Consider the following 18,305-nt stretch of genomic DNA (forward strand, 5'->3'; position numbering starts at 1 on the left):
GAACAAACGAGCGGCGTCCTGTTCCTGCCTCCCAGACGAGAGCCCAGACAAGCCGCTGGCTGTGAAGATAAGTACCTCCAGCACGTGCTTCACCACCGCATCTGTCGTTCCAAACAGATCAACCCCAGTTATTCCTCGCACATCGGACTCCACGGCACCAGGGGACAAGTTTTTTTTCCTTAGACCTTTGAAGGGATGAGGAGTGGAATGGAAGACACAAAATAATATTACCAAAAAGAGCCCAGTAACAGGCACAGGAAGGTACAGGGAGAGACTAACGTTAAAGACAAAAAAGGGAAAAAGAAATCTAGAGAGACTGAAGAAAGATGTCAAAAGCTCCTATCTATCTCTTTCTAGAAATGTTCAAGATATTGAGGCACTTTGCCCAGCCTCTCTTTTCCTCCCTGAACACTTAACAGCCCCGCTACTGGGATCTCCTCCCCGAGGACGAGATCCAAACTTCTGACATGGCTACCTTCCTCAGCGAGCCTCACCTCAAGAGCTGTCTACCTGAGGTCATTTCTAGTCTTGACTGTTCTTGAAATGAGGCCTAAAATGGTAAGCCTCCCATTTCCACTTTCAACTTTGTGACAACTATAGCAACTCTTCTTCCATCATCTCAAAAACTTTTGAAAGAAAAGCCATTTGGGGAAGCCACAGCTGCGTGCTTCTCAAACGGGAAGCTGCTGGGCAACTCACAGGGCAGTTCCAGAGCAGCTAAGGAAACAAGGCCCATTAAATACCAAACAGTTATTTGGTAGCAGAGAGTAAAAAAAGTACAACTATGCCGAAAGTGTACTCTTCTATGTGACTCTTGGGCAGTGAACAAAATAATTTCAACTGTCATGTCCTTATGCACAACAGAACTTTATAAATGTATTCTCAACAAAAAGATTGCCAGATCAGTGTAATTTCTTTCCTTTAGATCATGACTAATAAAATCTAGTTAGGGTCAAAATAAATACGTAAATAAAAATAAAACTGTCACGTCCTTTTAAGCTCTTACTTAAAAAGGCTGGTTATAGACCTGAATACGTGTATTTTGCCATTAAAACTTCTGAAGGCTGGGGGGGTAGGGGGAATGGGTTAGCCTGATGATGGGTATTAAAGAGGGCATGTACTGAATGGAGCACTGGGTGTTACACGCAAACAATGGATCATGGAACACTACATCAAAAACTAATAATGTAACGTATGGTGATTAACATAATAAAATAAAATTAAAAAAAAAAAAAAAACAAAAAACTTCTGGAGGCTAGTTTTACTGGGAGGAATTGCCCACAATTTGAAAACAACAGAAAAAAGACACCAGGATAAGAAGAGTCTTACGTGTATACGACCCAAACTCACGGCTCAACTACACCTATCTTTATAAACTGTGGTACAGTCACAACAAAAGCTATGCTAACAACTACTTTACATTTGAAAAGCACTTCGTGATTTTCAAAGCACTCTCTAACATAAGTTCTGTAATTTGATCCTGATAACCTTTGAGACAGGAAAGCAGGTATAATTATATATAAATAAGAAAACAGAATTGGGACTAAAATTCTATCTTTTGAAGTATTTGTGGGGGAAAGAGGAAATTCAAACTACTGGCACTTGTAAAATAAAAAGCAAGTATCCATAATTAGGGGGAAAATAAAAGCCATTACTGAAAATAAAACCTAAGTCACTTTAAGCCTAAATGTTGGCCTCTGTCGGAAAATATAAACATTTAAGTTTAATGATTATATTTCTCTTTGTTGTTTTAAAATTACAATATTAACGTAATCTCTTCTCTTCCAGTGACACGTAGACGTCAGCACTGGGGAGGCAAGTGCTTAAGAGGGCCCGACGGTGTCAATCATCTCATCCCCTGTCCAAGATGAGCATTTAGTCAATAGGCGAGAGAAATAAAGCTGACGCTTTAACAAAAATGCACTTTCCAAGGCTTCATAAATACATTATCAAAGGGATGTCTCTTCTCACTTACATCGCTTGTCTCTTTAATGGAATCTGTCAACTTCTAATGAGTCTGGTGTATGGAACAGATTCAGAGGAAGACACAGAGACAGACAGCTGTGAGGAACTTCACCTCCAATAAGCTTCAACGAACACATTAAAAGGAAAGCCATATGACAGAATGCGAGCCTTTGCTGTCATGACCCAGGAAAGGGGGAAGAGCAAAGACAGACAGATGAATAGGGACAGGCAGTGAAAAGATACTTAGAAAAGTATTTAAGCGTTTGACAAGCCACTCACTACGACTGAACGACAGATGGAAAATTTCTACAGCAGCTACTCAAATCCAGAGGGAAGGGAGTTCACTCTCAGACTGGACCAGTTTGACGCACGCTTCCCAATGGGGGCCAGGGGAAGTAGTAAAAAGAGAGGAAAAAGGACAGGAACTGGCAGCAAATTAATACTTTTTTAGTTGTCATTTCAAAGATTAAGCCTGAATTACATGGGCTTGACATGCAAAGGTGTAAGCACATTAAGATAATTTAACTGTCAGTTTACTTGGAAGATCAAGCTATAAAAATAACCTATCTTCTATATCTAGATTGTAAATATTTCTCTTTTAAACATACTTTGCCAGACTAACAGAAGAGATTCAGGTTAAGTAAGCCCCATGGGGCTCAATTCTCATGGGACAGGTAACAAGAAGACAGGTTTTCCTTTAAAAGATCTCCATTTTCTTATTGCATATTGAGCTCAGAGAGGTAGACATTCCAAACAATTAGAATTTTCAGCAGCCCTTTAAATGTGAGGGTATTCATTCTCTGACTCAGAACTAACTTTTCCTCTCTCAGAATTACTACCTCTGGTCCCTAACAGACCTGAAAGCTAATTCCTCTTCCTGTGTTCAGACTTATTTGAACCCAGGCAAAAATAATTCTGCTAAAAAGAGTGTGCTGATTTCCAGAAAAGGAAAGACTAAATGTAAAAGTCTAACTCAAAGCTCCATTTGGTTAAAGACCAAAGCATCTCCTTTCACTCTGGTTAAGGGGTTACTGGAAGTCAAGAGAGTTCTGAGTAGAGAAACACATTTAGAAACAGTAAAGAGAGCGTTCACTTTAGTAGAGCGAGTCAGCACAAAATTCTCAGTATCACATATGCTAAGGAAGTACAGCGATTGCAGTGTTATTAGATAGTGACCCATGTACCGCACACATTCAAGAGCAAGTAGAAACCCCAACTGGGGTCACACTCTCTCCCTCTCTTCTTGGATTTAAGGTCCTTAATTCTGATGCAAAAAATGATCTTCAACCTACAGAAGTGAAGAAAAGGATTTCTTGCCTTGGGCAGTTCAGGCTATCAGTGAGAATCCATCCGCCTAACTGCCCCAATCACTATGGCTAGGCCACAGGCACCTGCTGCGAGAGCCTCAGGGGGCGTGACCAGCACTCTCAGAGCAGGGCAGTAAGAGGCCCTGCCCTCTTGGAATTAAGCCCTAATGGCCAAAGCATCCCTTTATGCATGTAACGAATTAACTTCTTTATGATCTACAATGTCATTAGCTATACGCCATTCTCCTAAGAAGTGAGAAAACAGTCACTCAAAGTATTTGAGTAGTGCTCAATCCTGTCACAGAGCTCTGGCTGGGAAACACAATTCTAAATAATGGCTGCTGATCAGCAGGAACAGCATGAGCCAGACCCAAGCCAATCAGGCTCCTATATCCAGAGACAGAGAGGGGGCTTTGAATGTGTGCACAGTGAAAAACCATGGAAAGCCATAGCTAGGTTACTGAGAGAGTAAATAAGGAACTTCCTGGCACTAGCGGTGAGGAGGGAGCACAGGCTCATGATGCTTGTGCTCAACTCCTGTCGGCAAGGCTGGTCAATTCTGGGTGTACTTCAAAAAGCCTCATCAGTCTGACGAAAAACTGCAATAGCAGAAGCCCTAGGGGAAAGGAGTACAACTTGCCTATCTCCAACAGTCTCGTTGATGCCATTCCCTTCTAATTCCGACCCTCTGAAAACTGCAGATGATTCTAGAAGTTCTAAGGTGACAGTCATCACAACGGTTCACCATGACACAGGACTCAGACTGTCATCCCTGAGGTAAAGACAATACATAACATACGCTGAGTTTCTGTCAAAAACCTTTCTCCTGGTTGGGAAGGGAAAGGGGCTGGAGAGAGAGATAAGAGCATCTGTGTCACCTAAATTAGTTTTTAGCCCTTCAGGTCTCTGCCACACCAAAATACGTATACATTAGAAAGTCAAAGAGTTAAAAAGAAAAAACAAAGAACCCAAAGGTTCTGCTCTCCCACTGGCTTCACCCTCCCCCAGCTGCCCTCTATGCTGCACGAACCCTAACCAACTGCTACTACAATATTCCAGGTGCTGCACCCAGAAATCCAAACTTCGGACTTGCTATTCATTGGTGGCTTGTAAGAAGAGCAAGTGCCATACTGCTCTAGCCCACCATGTCACAAGGGAGCTGGGAAGGGCTACCACCTCGGCCCCACGATTCAGACGGGTGATGCCTTTACCACCAAAAAGAACCAAGCCAAGGACCTCTGAGGGGCCTTCCTTTTATAGAACGAAACAAGTGTTGTGCAGTCTAGCCCCTGACCTTCCCCAGAACCCCAATCTCTAAGAATTCCGAAGGCAACAAACAAAGAGAGACAATTCAGCAAGTGATAAGTAAATTCTACTGGGCAGGGCACCATAGCATTTAGAGTTCCTTTTCCATATTCTAACCGTCCACAAAGCACTTCCAGCCAGCCAGCCTGCTGGCCTACTGGCCTGCCCACCTCACAGGGGCTGTCTTTCCCCACATTTACCCTCTCGGCTTCGCAACTTCTCATGTTTCCTCCACACAGCGCCAACCATTTAAATCCTTATCCCCAAATCAAGACACATAAACTGTGAAAGGAGGGATTATTCCAACTATCCAAAATCTACAAATCTGTTTCAATTTCTGGTCATTTTAATTTCTAGAAGTCTGCCCACTGAAAGGTGTTCTGGACATAAAAATCCCACCCTCTCCTGTGCTCCCCACATTAGAAGAAATGGAGGGATTTTCCTATTTCTAAATGAGGCCACAGGATCCCAGAGTCCTGCTGCCCCGCATTAATCTATTCCCAAAATTCGTTTTGGTGGAAGATGTTATTTCTTGTTTTACTTTACTGGAAGGCATGATTTTTTTTTTTTAAGATTTTATTTATTTATTTGACAGAGAGAGACACAGCAAGAAAGGGAACACAAGCAGGGGAGAGGGAGAGGGAGAAGCAGGCTTCCCATGGAGCAGGGAGCCCGATGCAGGGCTCGATCCCAGGACCCTGGGATCATGACCTGAGCCGAAGGCAGATGTTTAACAGCTGAGCCACCCAGGCACCCCTGGACGGCATGATTCTTAATCAAATACTCCCAAATATACAGATTCTATATACTATACTATATACCAGTATCTAGATTTTAACTAGATAGATACTCTTCTACCTACAAAGTGATATTTCCTTCAAGTTAAATACACTTTCCAGAGCAGCCACTTCTCTCAAGAGTACCGCTAACTCAAAGAACCCTCAAAAGCGGATTTAATACCCTCATAAGCAGAGATGCCATTACATAAGAACAGAATATTCTAACTTTTTCTGGTCTAAGCCAACTACCCTCACTATTCTAAGCAATTGCAGTTTTGCGCCAGACATGATGAGGCTGTCCCCTGAACTTGGGCAGCTCACCAGAAATATCCCAAACACGCACAGTCTGGTCCAGGCTGGCTGACACAACCAGGTCTTCTGAGGGGTGAAACTGAGCACACATTACATAATGGTTGTGTCCTGTTAACACGCTGCAAGAAGAAAAGAAAAAGACAATACCAAATTAGAGGCAGGACTCAACAGACTCCTACACACTAAATACTACTCTCCATTTTTAACAGATAACAGACCCAAGTATTCTTTTTGGAGGCAAAGGCAAGTCAACCTAACAATTCTTAACTAGTAACAATAAGCAAGGTCAGATGCTTTAACAATAGTCCCCTTCTTTCCTCTGATGCTTCAGCATTTAAATATTACTAACTGCAGGAGACAGCTGTCCTCTCATATTAAAAATGTTCATATATCAAAATAAATGGAGTCCTAGTAATTTATACTGGAAACTACGTTAGATTTTGGTGGGATAATCCCTCTTAAACGGCCTCATTTTTCAATGGTCCTTACATCTTCATGAGAAGTTCAAGACCCAAACACAAAGCAGGATGGAGGTCTAGACCTTGACTCATGTTTCACGAGAACAGAACTGAGAAGCAGCTAAAAGCTTTGTTCTAAAACCTAGTGATAGGACCTCCCTTCCCTGGCAAGAAATGATCAGAAAATCCAGATCGATACATTACTAACAAGATTGCCTCTGTATTTATCATTTTGCATGTGAAAGCATCTCACAAATACAATCAGTAATTAATCAGCCGGCAGGGCCCACTAGGGAAGGGAAAAGATTGCTCTGAAGGGAAGCTCATAAGGCAAACACTAGGCAGAACGAAGCCTCTCTCTCAGCCGCATCTCCTGCTTTACCAGACACAGGTTCTAGACTGCCAGTTCCACACCCGGATGGTCTGGTCATCTGAGGCGCTCAGAATCCAGGGATATTCCTGAAAGACAATCCAGACAAAGGGTTTCGACACTAAACAAATGTGTTCTTTCGGGCTCTGTAACCATTCCTCTCTTTGGAGGAAACCCCCCACTGCCGGGCATCTCAGCTGTACTAGCAAAGGGACCACAGCTTCTGATCCGCAGCCTCGCGGTCTCCTCCCCACCATTCTACCAGCTTTTCCACACCGGCACTTCCACCTGGAGATTTTAGAACAGAAGCCAGAAAAAGGCATAAAGGATTCTGAGAGACAAAAAATATATACCATACTTACTTTTCTGTGTATGTATGTGCATATGTGTATTTCTATTTATACACAGCTAGTCCTGTAAATTAAGATCCTATGAAAGGGTCTTCTCTCTTTCACTCTAGGATTAGAACACTGTTTTATGGTCTGACTCCTTGTCAGACCATCCAGTCTCAAAAAATTCCCATCCCAGGAACCAAAGCAAAAAACAACATGGAGAGGGGTGCCTGGGTGGTTCAGTTGGTTAAGCGACTGCCTTCGGCTCAGGTCATGATCCCAGAGTCCTGGGATCGAGCCCCGCATCGGGCTCCCTGCTCGGCGGGAAGCCTACTTCTCCCTCTCCTACTCCCCCCACTTGTGTTCCCTCTCTCTCTCTCTATTAAACAAATAAAAAGTCTTAAAAAAAAATAACATGGAGAAACAACGTAGCTATTTTAGAGTCTGTAAGCTCATTGAGAAAAGAAGGTATTTCCTATTCACGGTTGTATCTTCAGTGCTTAGCAAAGAACTTAATAAGTACAAGGCACACGTATACTTACTGAACCAAAAAAATAAAAGAAAGTTTTTCTAACTTTCCAACTGGATGGCAACTTGTTAGGCAGGTCTTCAGCACGTCCCTTATGCCGACGACAAACAATTCCTGCTTCACAGGGCATCTTATTGAGCGGTTATCATTCTCAAATGGTTTTTCTTTTTTTTTAATTAATCACATATATTTCTATTAATTACTTAACATCACTGAAACCCAGTTTTTTCCATCCATAAAATGGGGTTATTATAGACATTTCTGAGTCGAATGATTCTTTGAATCATCCTGTACATGCAAGGATGTTTAGCAGCATACCTGGATTCCATGCACCAGATGTCAGCAGCCTTCATTCCCTAAGCCGTGACAACAAAAATGTGTCCGGACACTACCACGTCCTCTGGGCGGCAAAATCCCCAGTGGTTGAGAACCATGGAAGAGGTACCTAAAACCATTCTGGCAATTCAGCAAGCATTCCATTCACACTGGGCCACCTCCTCCTCCAATCATTCTAGACTTAAAATAAAAGCAAACACCACAGGGTCTTACACTGCACATGATTTCTTCAAAGTCCCAGTAGTGTTGTAGGTAAAAATTTAGGATGAAAGGACCTGGAGAACGGCCTTAATAAAATGTATTTCCTCCATTTTGTTTTGTGCATTGAGAGAAGTTTCAGGCATCAAACAGAGAGCACGCTTGGCTTCATTTCTCATAAAGTGAAGTAGGTCCTCCAGGACTAAGTACCAGCAGGATGGCCTTGTCAACACCAGCCATGAGCTCACAGCAAAGCGTGCACCGTCTAAGAATTTTCTTTTTCATCATGATAAGTGTACTCTTTGATCCCCATGCTCTATTTCACCTACGCCCCCACCCACCTCCCTCTTGGTAACCATCAGCTTGTTTTCTATAGTTAAGAGTCTGTTTCTTGATTTGTCTTTTTTTCCCTTCGCTCATTTGTCGTATTTCTTAAATTCCACGAGTGAGATCATATGGCATTTCTCTTCCTCTTATTCTGCTTAGCATTATACTCTCTAGCTCCATCCGTGTCACTGTAAATGTCAACATTTTATTCTTATTTAACACTGAATATCCCACACACTTCTATATCCATTCATCTATCAATGGACACTTAGGCTGCTTCCAAATTTGGCTATTGTAATTAATGTGGCAATAGACACAGGAGTGCATGTATCTGTCTGAATTAGTGTTTTTGTATTTTGGGGGTAAATATCCAGTAGTGTGATTACTGGATCATAGGGTAGCTCTATTTTTATTTTTTTGAAGAATTTCCATATTATTTTCCAGAGTGGCTGTACCATTTTGCATTCCCACCAACAGTGCACGAGAGTTCCCCTTTCTTCATCCTCACCAACACTTGTCGTTTCTGGTGGTGTTTTTAGCCATTCTGACAGGTGTGACATGGTATCTCACTGTAGCTTTGATTTGTATCTCCTTGATGCTGAGTGATGTTGAGCGTCTTTTCAGGTGTCTGCTGGCCACCTGCATATCTTTGGAGAAATGTCTGTTCATGTCTTCTGCACATTTTTTAACTGGATTATTTGGTTTTGGGTGTTCAGTTTTTTGTTGTTGTTTTCAAGCAGGCTCCAAACCCAGCATGGAGCCCAACACGGGGCTTGAACTCAGAACCCTGAGATCAAGACCTGAGGAGATCAAGTGTCAGACGCTTAACTGACTGAGCCACCAGGCACCCCTGGGTATTAAGTTTTTTAAGTTCTTTATATATATTTTCGATACTAAACCTTTATCGGATATGTCATTTACACATATCTTCTCCCATTCCGCAGGTTGCCTTTTAGTTTTGTTAACTGTTTCCTTTGCTATACAGAAGCCTTCCATTTTGATGCAATCCCAACAGTTTATTTTTGCTTCAATTTCCCTTGCCTCAGGAGACATTACCTTGAAAAATGTTGCTATGGTCAATGTCAAAGAAATTACTGCCTGTGCTCTCTTCAAGGATTTTTTTTTTTTTTTAAGTAAGCTCCATGCCCAGCATGAGATCAAGACCTGAGCTGAGATCAAGAGTCGCCGCTTAACCGACTGAGCCACCCAGACACTCCTCTAGGATTTTTATGCTTTCAGGTCACATATTTAGGTCTTTAATCCATTTTGAGTTTATTTTTGTGTACAGTGAAAGAAATTGGTCCAGTTTCGTTCTTTTGCCATGTATCTGTCCGGTTTTTCCAACACCATTTGTTGAAGAATCTGTTCCATTGTGTATTCATTCCTCCTTTGTCCAAGATTAACTGACCATATAACTGTGGTTTTACTTCTGGGCTCTCTATTCTGTTCCAATGATCTGTGTGTCTATTTTTATGCCAGTACCATACTGTTTTAATTACCACTGCTTTGTAATATAACTTAAAGTCTGAAACTGTGATACCTCCAGTTTTGTTTTCCCTTTTCAAGACTGCTTTGGCTATTCGGGGGTCTTTTGTGGTTCCATAAATTTTAGGATTGTTCGTTCTAATTCTGTGAAAAATGATGTTGGTATTTTTAAAGGGGTTGCATTAAATCTGTAGATTGCTTTGGGGAGTATAGACATTTTAACAATATTTGTTCTTCCAAACCATGAGCATGGAATGTCTTTCCATTTCTTTGTCTCATCTCCAATTTCTTTCATCAGTGTTCTGTAGTTTTCGAGTACACGTCTTTCACTTCTTTGGTTAATAATTCTCAAATGTTTTCGCTATAATTTTTGCAATCATTCTAAATTTTTTTTAATTTTACAGAAAGAAATAAAACTATACTTAGCCAGGAAACTCTTATTTCATTATATTCTAACTTAATTCAAGAAACTTAGTCAAGAAACAGTACAAATTAAATCTAATAGCATAGAATTATAGAAAGATCCAGCCAGGCTGAGACTGGTTAAGAGGCTGGGAGTCTCCAATCTACGTTTAAGTCTGTCTTCTAGGATACCTGACAGATCAAAGGTAGAAAGCCTGACTAAAGAAACAGCCTCTACTGTACCCTAAAATCCTAGGATAGAAGTGCTTGATTATGTTAATGCTTCAAAACATTTATTAGCTCATCAAAATGGCATCTAACCTTGACCTCCCTCCAGACACACTTACTTAAAAACACCCCACATGGGATTAGTCTGCACACTTTTGTTCACGAGCTCAGCCAACCTGAAATCAAATCTCTACTTTTCCCTATAGAGAATCAATGCCTTCTTTATACAGCCCACTGAATCCAATTAAATTAAATTCAATATAACCCTGAGTGCTTCCTTTTGCAGAAGGAAACAAAGCAGAAAGGTCAACACCACACAGATTCTAGAAGAGCTACTCCAAGAACTCCAATAATTCTGTTATCAAAGCATGGGTTCTTGAGAAGCAAGTAGAAGATTCCCAGAGAAACTGAAGAATGCTCTACAACTAGAGCCACCATGGGCACTTACGTGATGGAAAAATGTGGTGCGAATGTAGTCTAAATGCCCAAGCAATGTGAAGAGACAGCGCCGAAGCTTGTAATTCCACACCTGCAAAGAGAAATCCAACTAAGCAATAGGACATAAGGGTCCTGAGCCTCAAAGAAGTTCAGGCTTCTCAATAAATACATTTGGTATTTTGGCATTTCTAAATAAGTAGGAACCTTGATAGGAAGTCTTGTTTAAGACCTGTTTAAGGTTGGAGGTAAAAAGATCAAAAATGAAAATGTAGGTCAACTAAACATATGGAGAGGGGAAAAAAGGCAAGGCTAGGGACGATTACGGAAAGGTTTTTCCTTTCTTTGGGGAGAAATCATCTCAATTTAGTAACGGGAGACAAGAGGTTTATCCGGGGCTTAACTCTTCTTTCTACTGCATAATTGTGTTCTTAGCTTGAACACTGACCCACAGTGCGTCACCTACTACCTTAACTCAAGATAAAAAAAGCTGGACAGATACCATGACTCTAAAGGAAACAATAATATAACATATGGTATCATCTTCTCTTAGACTGCTAACTTGGTGGCAAACGATGCCCATACATTCACGGTGTGTACTCAGCAGACTTTAATTCATCACTATGGAAAATACTACATTGCTCACCGTTAGGGTGAGCTAAGCAGAAAAACATCATATTCAGATATAAAGTTGAGCTAACTACCAAAGTACCAGGTATCAATAAACATAACTAAGGAAGACACTAAACCAGGACCAGAAATGTAAGCACACACTCCCATCCAGAAAACCTCCCAAAAAGTGCAAAATTATGATGAGGTCACTTGGCTTTTTTTAAACACTTTAACATTTAAAAATTTTTTTATAATCTACCCCCAAGCCAACCAGTTACTATTCCTTTTTTACTGAAAAAAATTTAATTTTCTTTTGTAAATTACAAAAGGTAACACCATTTCCTGTAACAAATTCAAACAACTGGAAAGTATGATTGTCCAAACAAGAATGCAAGCTCCCTCAAGGCGGGGTCCTTGTCCACCATGCTCAACACTATACCCCTAGCATCTAAAACAGCCGCTAACACTTAGGAGATGCTCAACAAGTATGTGCAGAAATGAGAAAAGGTAAACGACATGAAACGTGAAAGTGAAACGTGAAAGTATCCCAATACTTTCACTGTCATCTGTTGAATTATCTATAAATAAAATACATGTACACAATGGAGTTTGAGTGTCACACAAAAATTAGATCATACCATAAATACCACTCTTTAACTAATTTTTTCCCCCTTACAGAGTTCAGTGTTTTAAACTTCCACATTTCCAGCTCCAAACTCTCTTGACTCCTTTATAGTCCTCCACCAAACTCCAGAACTGTGAATCCTTAAAGACCTGCAGGGTTTCTAGACTCTGGCTATCTGTGGCTCCCTGTGGTAACACTGCACACCGAGCTAGCTAATTCCTTTATTTAATGCATTTATTGAAATACAACTCAAATCCCCCCAAAATTTATCCACTAAAAAACACAGAATTCAATGTTTTTAGTACTTTCAGAGCTGTGCAACCATCACCACCACCAATTTTAGAACATTGTATCACACTCCCCCAAAACTATACCCAATAGCTGCGACTCCCCATTTCCTTCCAACCCCTCCAACCTCAGACAACCACTCATCTACTGATCTGCCTATCTGGACATTTCATATAAATGGAAAATAGTCCTTTTTAAAGTATTAATGATTTGGGGAATAAATCTTTTTTCTCAAATGTCACCTAGTCTTTCCTTTCTTAAACAGATTATAAGGAACCCAAGTTAACCATTCTTGATAGTCGATGGTCATCAATATAAGTGACAAATACTTTACTAAAAATATTATATGAAGTGATATCCCTAGGAGCCTTTGAGGTCTATCACGTGGTTTGAGCTTCCACAAGCCGCCCCTAGGATGCAGTGCGAAAATCTAAAAAAACAGAAAGAACGGTCCTTCCTACAATTCTAAGGTCTCTTTTCTCTGTGGGAAGCCATCACTTGTCACGCCTGTCACCTAAGTTATGCTGTGTGATCTAAAACAGAACTTTCTGAGCTAGCTTCTGAAAAAGTTATCTTTTTTATGAAGTAAATTTCACTGGTTTGATTGGATACACATGCTTAATGAAAACCTGTGGAAGTAAAGAGAAATTTTTTATTTTTTATTTTATAGGTTCAAAGCCTCTGGCTCCAGTTTTGCTTTTATCAGTCAAGCTTCTTCAAAGAGTTGCCTATATTCTGCTGCCTCCCTTTATATTAAGGTGCTAGGATCACTAACATCTTCCTAATTAAGCAATCCAAAGGTTACCTGATCCTTATATATTCCAACCAGTTTCTCTTTCCCCAAATTCTCTCCTTCCTTGGCATCCAATAGGCTTCTGCTTCTTCCCCTTGGTTCATCTCCAACCTCTAAAATCATTCTTTCCTATATTAACTCTCATTCAACATAATCCCAGAGGGACACCTTCTACCACCTCTGCTTTGGCTCCCTCCTTCATGAGGACAACTCCCAAATATGACTCCAGTGCAGACACATCTCCACAAACTGCCCCTTAGGTACCTCAGACTCATCAGTATCAAGATGGTCTTCATTACCCGTCTGCTGTGGACTGAATGTCTGTGTTCTCCCCCCAGTTTATACGTCGAAATCCTAATGCCCAATGTGAAAGCATTAGGAGGCGGGGCCTTTGAGGGGTGCTTAGGTCATGAGGGTAGAGCCCTCCTGAACGGGATTAGTGTCCTTATAAGAGAGACTCCAGAAATCCCTCACCCTTCCACCATTTGAAGACACACAGAGAGAAGGCAGCCATCTACAGCCTAGAAGAGGAACCTCACCAGAAGCTGACTAATCTTGCACTTGCAGCCTCCAAACTGGGAGAAGTTTCTGTTGTATATAAGCCACCCAAGCTGTGATGATATTTTGTTATAGTAGCCCCAACAGACCAAGACACCATCCTCCCCCAGCACTCCAGAAAACTTGCACCTCCTCATTTTTCCTTTCCCCGTGAATGGTACCCAGTGACCTAGGCTAAAAGCCTGCAATAAATGTCATCTCATTTGTTTCCCCTTACCGTCCCTCCAGCAGACTCACTGATGCCCTTCCTTAAGCTCTCAATTCCATCTCTGTCTCCATTCTGAAATTCTACTGCCTGAGGTCAGGCTCTGCCCACTACCACTCGGGCTTTTGCAACAGTCTCCTAACTGGCATCTCTACATCCAGGCTTGCCCGCTTTAGCCAGTCCTTTCTCTAGACTACCACCAAAGTAATCTTAAAAAAAAAAAAAAAAAAAGTGAACCTGATGTCACTCCTCTACGCAAACCCTTGTAACGGTTCCTTGTTATCTGTATGATGACATCCACGCTTCTGAGCACTGCAAATAAGTCCTCCAGGATCCGGCCCCTCTCATCTTCTGGCTCTTCTCTCACCTTCTCTCCAGAGTTTATTCACGTAAAACTAATTACATTTCTCAGATGTATCCAGCTGTGTCATGCCTTTCTGCCTCTGACTTGGACTGTCCTTCCTGCTTTCACTTTGGTTATCTCTCTATTGTATCACTAAACAAACTGTACATGCTATTATTTGGGGTGTATATGTATCTCCTCCATTAAAATCAAAGCTCCTTGAGAACAGAGATCATTTCTTATTTATTTTTGAATTCCCAAAAAAATGAAAGTGTCTGATGCTACCACTGTAAGTATTCAATAAACGTTTGCTGGATAAGTGCCCCTGATAACATCAGAAGCCTGAGCTCTGTATGAATGCGATGTTCTGTTTTTAGTCCTTTCCACAACTGCCAAACCCCAAATCCTATCCTTTACTCCTAATCATAACAGACCCTCTTTATACCTTAATCTTATAGTCATCTCCTCCAGAGACAAACAATGGCTGCTGCTTATGGAAGTCAATGCCTCGCACTGGACCTGGGGAGAAAAGCAGGCAGTATACGTTAAAGAAAGCCGTACTTCCTCATCTCTGAGGTGATTCTTATTCAGGATCCAGCCCATCCTTGTTCTCTAACCCTAAAGAAAGCTTAAACTCCTCCAGAAGACAATAAATACTTATATCTCTTTAATTTCCTCCTAGAAATTGTTATCTTACCATCATGTTCATCAAACTTGTCAATAAGGGTACACATCCGATAGTCCCATAACTGGATGACCCCATTGTGTAAACTGGTCAGGATCCAGGGTCTTTTGGGGTGAAAACTGAGCCCTAGGGAGAAAAAACAAACAAACAGGGAATGATCCAATGAGCTAAGCATGGCCCACAATGGCACCCCGTCAATTCGGACAGGAAAAACAAAGAGCTAAGTTAACCCTAGGTTCATACACTCATTCACTGAATGCCAGACATTATGAATTTTATGCTGTTAGGTGCTGGATTTTGTTACATTGCTTTAAATATTGCTAGACTTTGTTTTAGGATGTTGTGAGGTTACTTGTTTTGAAGTTTGCTTTTGCTTTTGTTAGTGTGGGTCCACAACAGCCTTTAGTCTAGATCTAATTTGGCATCACTATTAAGGCAATACCACCTGAGGTCTCTAGATGATGCCCTGCGGTATTAGGAGGCCTTCGATTCTGGCTAGCAGGAACACAAAACTATTCCCAGCTCTAAGTGAGCTCCAGGGATTATTCTGCCTTCTCTCTAGAGGTTCTTTCCCAGGCTCTAGGTCATTTCCTCACATGCATATGCAGACTAGGACTCAGACAAAGGCCTGACAGCATCCCCTGGAGAACTCCAGTGTTCCCTGTGCAGTTCTCTCTTTGGTATTTTGTCCAGCAAATTCTGTCTTCAGTGAGACCACAGGGCTCTTTCCCCTTCCCTATACCACAGCCTGGAAACTCTCCAGGTAGTAAGCTGAAACAATCATAGGACTCACCTTATTTATTTCCCTGAATCACTCTCCTACACTGCCTGTCATCCAGGGTCTGAAAATTTTTGTTTCACACATCCTGTTTAGTTGTGCAGCTGTTTTAAGGTGGAAAGGTAACTCTGGTCTCTGTTACTCCATCATGACTGTAAATGGAAGTCCACAGAAGTAACAACTGCTAACAGTCTGGAGTGTATCCTTTCAGATTTGTCATGCAGATCATATCATTTTATGAAAATGGAAATATGTTATGCAAACTTCTTTTCTCGCTTAGCTATATACCATGGATCTCATTAGGTACATACAAACACAACCTCATTCTTTTTAACAACAGCAAAATACAAATATACCATATTTTAAAATTATTATAGTGATGAGCATTTAAGTTTTTTTCCCTGACTTTAATCTATCAGAAAATAGAGCTTAAAGAAAATACTTCTAGGGCGCCTGGGTGGCTCACTCAGTTAAGCGTCTGCCTTCAGCTCAGGTCATGACCCCAGGGTCCTGGGATGAAGTCCCACATCGGGCTCCTTGCTCAGCGGGGAGCCTGCTTCTCCCCCTGCCTCTGCCCCTGCTTGTGCTCTGTCTCTCTCTTTCCCTCTATCTCAAAAAAATAAAATCTTTTAAAAAAAAGAAAATACTTCTACACATAATCTAGTCTATTTGCATTATTACTGCTTTAGGCTGGAAGTAGAATTGCTCAGGAATAGGGTATGTGTATTTAACATTTTCATAGATACTACCTGATTGCAAAAAGACTAGGGGTATACAGTCTCATTAGGTTTCTGAAGATAGCAGTTTTGCACACCGCGCCCAATACGGATGTTATTGGTTTTTTGTTTTGTTTTACTAATCTAAAATTTTTTAAAAAGGGTATTTAACTTTTAAAGATTCTTTTTTTTTAACTTATCTGTCAGAGAGAGAGAGAGAGCGCGCACAGAGGGAGAAGCAGGCTCCCCACTGAACAAGGACCCCCCCCCCCGAAGTAGGATTCCACCCCAGCACCCTGGGATCCTGGTCCGAGCTGAAGGCAGACGCTTAACCAACTGAGCCACCCAGGCGTCCTTTTTTATTTTATTTTTTTACATTTCTTTCATTATTAGTGAGTTGGAGAATAGTTTCATTTATATACTGAACACTTACATTTCTTCTTCTAAGTTGTCTACTTCCCCGTTAAAAGTTGTTTTTTTCCTTCGTGATATGTAGTAATGCTCATTAACAGAGAGTAACTCGCATATATTCTAACATCTTTTCACCCACTTTCCTTCTCTACTGCCCAGTGAGAAATCAGGAGAAGGGAAAGTTCAAGGATCATGAAGACCCATTTCAGCCATCCATAAATTCCATCAAGACTCCCACAAGACTTAGAAACTGCTCAGAATCTATTCCCACATGAACAATGGCCTCCAATTTCTCAGCTACTGAGTGTACACCAGGCACTGTAATAAGCATTCTCATACACTATCTCATTCTAATTCTAAGGAAAAATGTTAATTATTTGCATTTTAGGGATGAGAAAGTAGAGATTTAGAAACCATAAGTAAGTCGCCCAAAATCATACACCTTGTTAGGGGATGTTTCAGGATTCCAAAGCAAAGCCCATGTGACTCCAAACACCAAGTTCCCAAACACCTTGTTCTAATGCACCTTACTAAATAAATATTCAAGGGACGTGTACATATAGTTTTCGAAGTCTCACGAGATCGTACTTCTCTGCCCTTCCCATTCTAACATTCTGAGACGACTACCGCTATTTCAATCATTTGCCCTCCACCCCCATCCACTCATACTCAAGCTCTGGAGTTGCCATATTTAGGAAATAAGAATGAAGACGCCCCGTTAAATCTGAACTTCAGATATAAAGCGAACAATACTTGAAACTTATTTCGTTGTTTATCTGAAATTCAAATTTAACTAGGCGTCCTGGATTTTACCTGGCAAGCTCACCAAGTTCAGACTTCAATGGGGTTACGGGCCTCAGTGTCCTGTTTGCAGGTAGGAAATATAGCCCAACGGAGGCACTGGTCGTTGCTAACGTGCAGCCAACGCCCCCTTAAGAGAGGTAGCCAGTGCTCATTTCCGAAAATGCTAGACTTCGGTATGAATGGCACAGGTCGAGACTCGATCCCCAGGGCCACTCCCTACAACACGGTCATCAAAAAGCCAACGGGTCACACGGCCCCGGGACGGGAACAAAGTCGGGAGCAGTGGCCCCAGGAGCAGAGGGAACGGAAGGCACTGGGAGCTGGCCTACCGGGCCTCCTACGCCGCGGGAGCCGCCACAGGTCAGCCCCATCCCGAAGGCGCTGCGGAGAAGAGAACGCTGCAGACCCGCCGCCAGGCCGACCCGCCCTCCTCCCCTCTTCCTCCGGGCTCGCTCGGTGGGCCCCACTCGGCCTCTCTCGCCCCCCGCGACAGCGCCGCGCCGACACCCAGACCCCGAGCTCCCCCTGGTTTTCTCCACTACCTTTGACCCGCGCGCTCTTGGTCTCGAATTTGGTTAGCATCCTTCAGGCCTGGGGCTCCGAGGTAGCGATCCGAGCCCCGCCACTCCCTGCCGCCCTTCGGCTCCCTCCACGTCAGCGCCGCTCCAGGGCACCTCCCGGAAGCTCCCCGGACACGAACTTCCGGTCCCAGGAGCCCT

The 18,305-nt window shown here is 42.0% G+C and overlaps 1 protein-coding gene across 1 annotated transcript in view; it reads right to left on the reverse strand.

Annotated features, from left to right (window-relative positions):
* COPA (coat protein complex I subunit alpha) overlaps window positions 1-18,280 on the reverse strand; it is a 50,410-nt gene extending 32,130 nt beyond the window's left edge. The window contains exons 1-7 of the mRNA XM_028091016.2: window positions 18,129-18,280; window positions 14,890-15,003; window positions 14,638-14,711; window positions 10,782-10,862; window positions 6,509-6,585; window positions 5,678-5,787; window positions 76-185 (exon numbers count right to left, since the gene is read on the reverse strand). Of these exons, the coding sequence (XP_027946817.1) occupies window positions 76-185; window positions 5,678-5,787; window positions 6,509-6,585; window positions 10,782-10,862; window positions 14,638-14,711; window positions 14,890-15,003; window positions 18,129-18,168 (606 nt within the window). The 5' untranslated portion in view covers window positions 18,169-18,280. The remainder of the gene's footprint in view (window positions 1-75; window positions 186-5,677; window positions 5,788-6,508; window positions 6,586-10,781; window positions 10,863-14,637; window positions 14,712-14,889; window positions 15,004-18,128) is intronic.
* Between the last annotated feature and the right edge of the window lie 25 nt (window positions 18,281-18,305).

The sequence above is a fragment of the Eumetopias jubatus genome, unplaced genomic scaffold (assembly GCF_037043125.1).
Source record: "Eumetopias jubatus isolate StellerSeaLion01/CBP00866 unplaced genomic scaffold, mEumJub1_p1.0 scaffold_12, whole genome shotgun sequence".
In the NCBI taxonomy this organism is placed as follows: domain Eukaryota; kingdom Metazoa; phylum Chordata; class Mammalia; order Carnivora; family Otariidae; genus Eumetopias; species Eumetopias jubatus.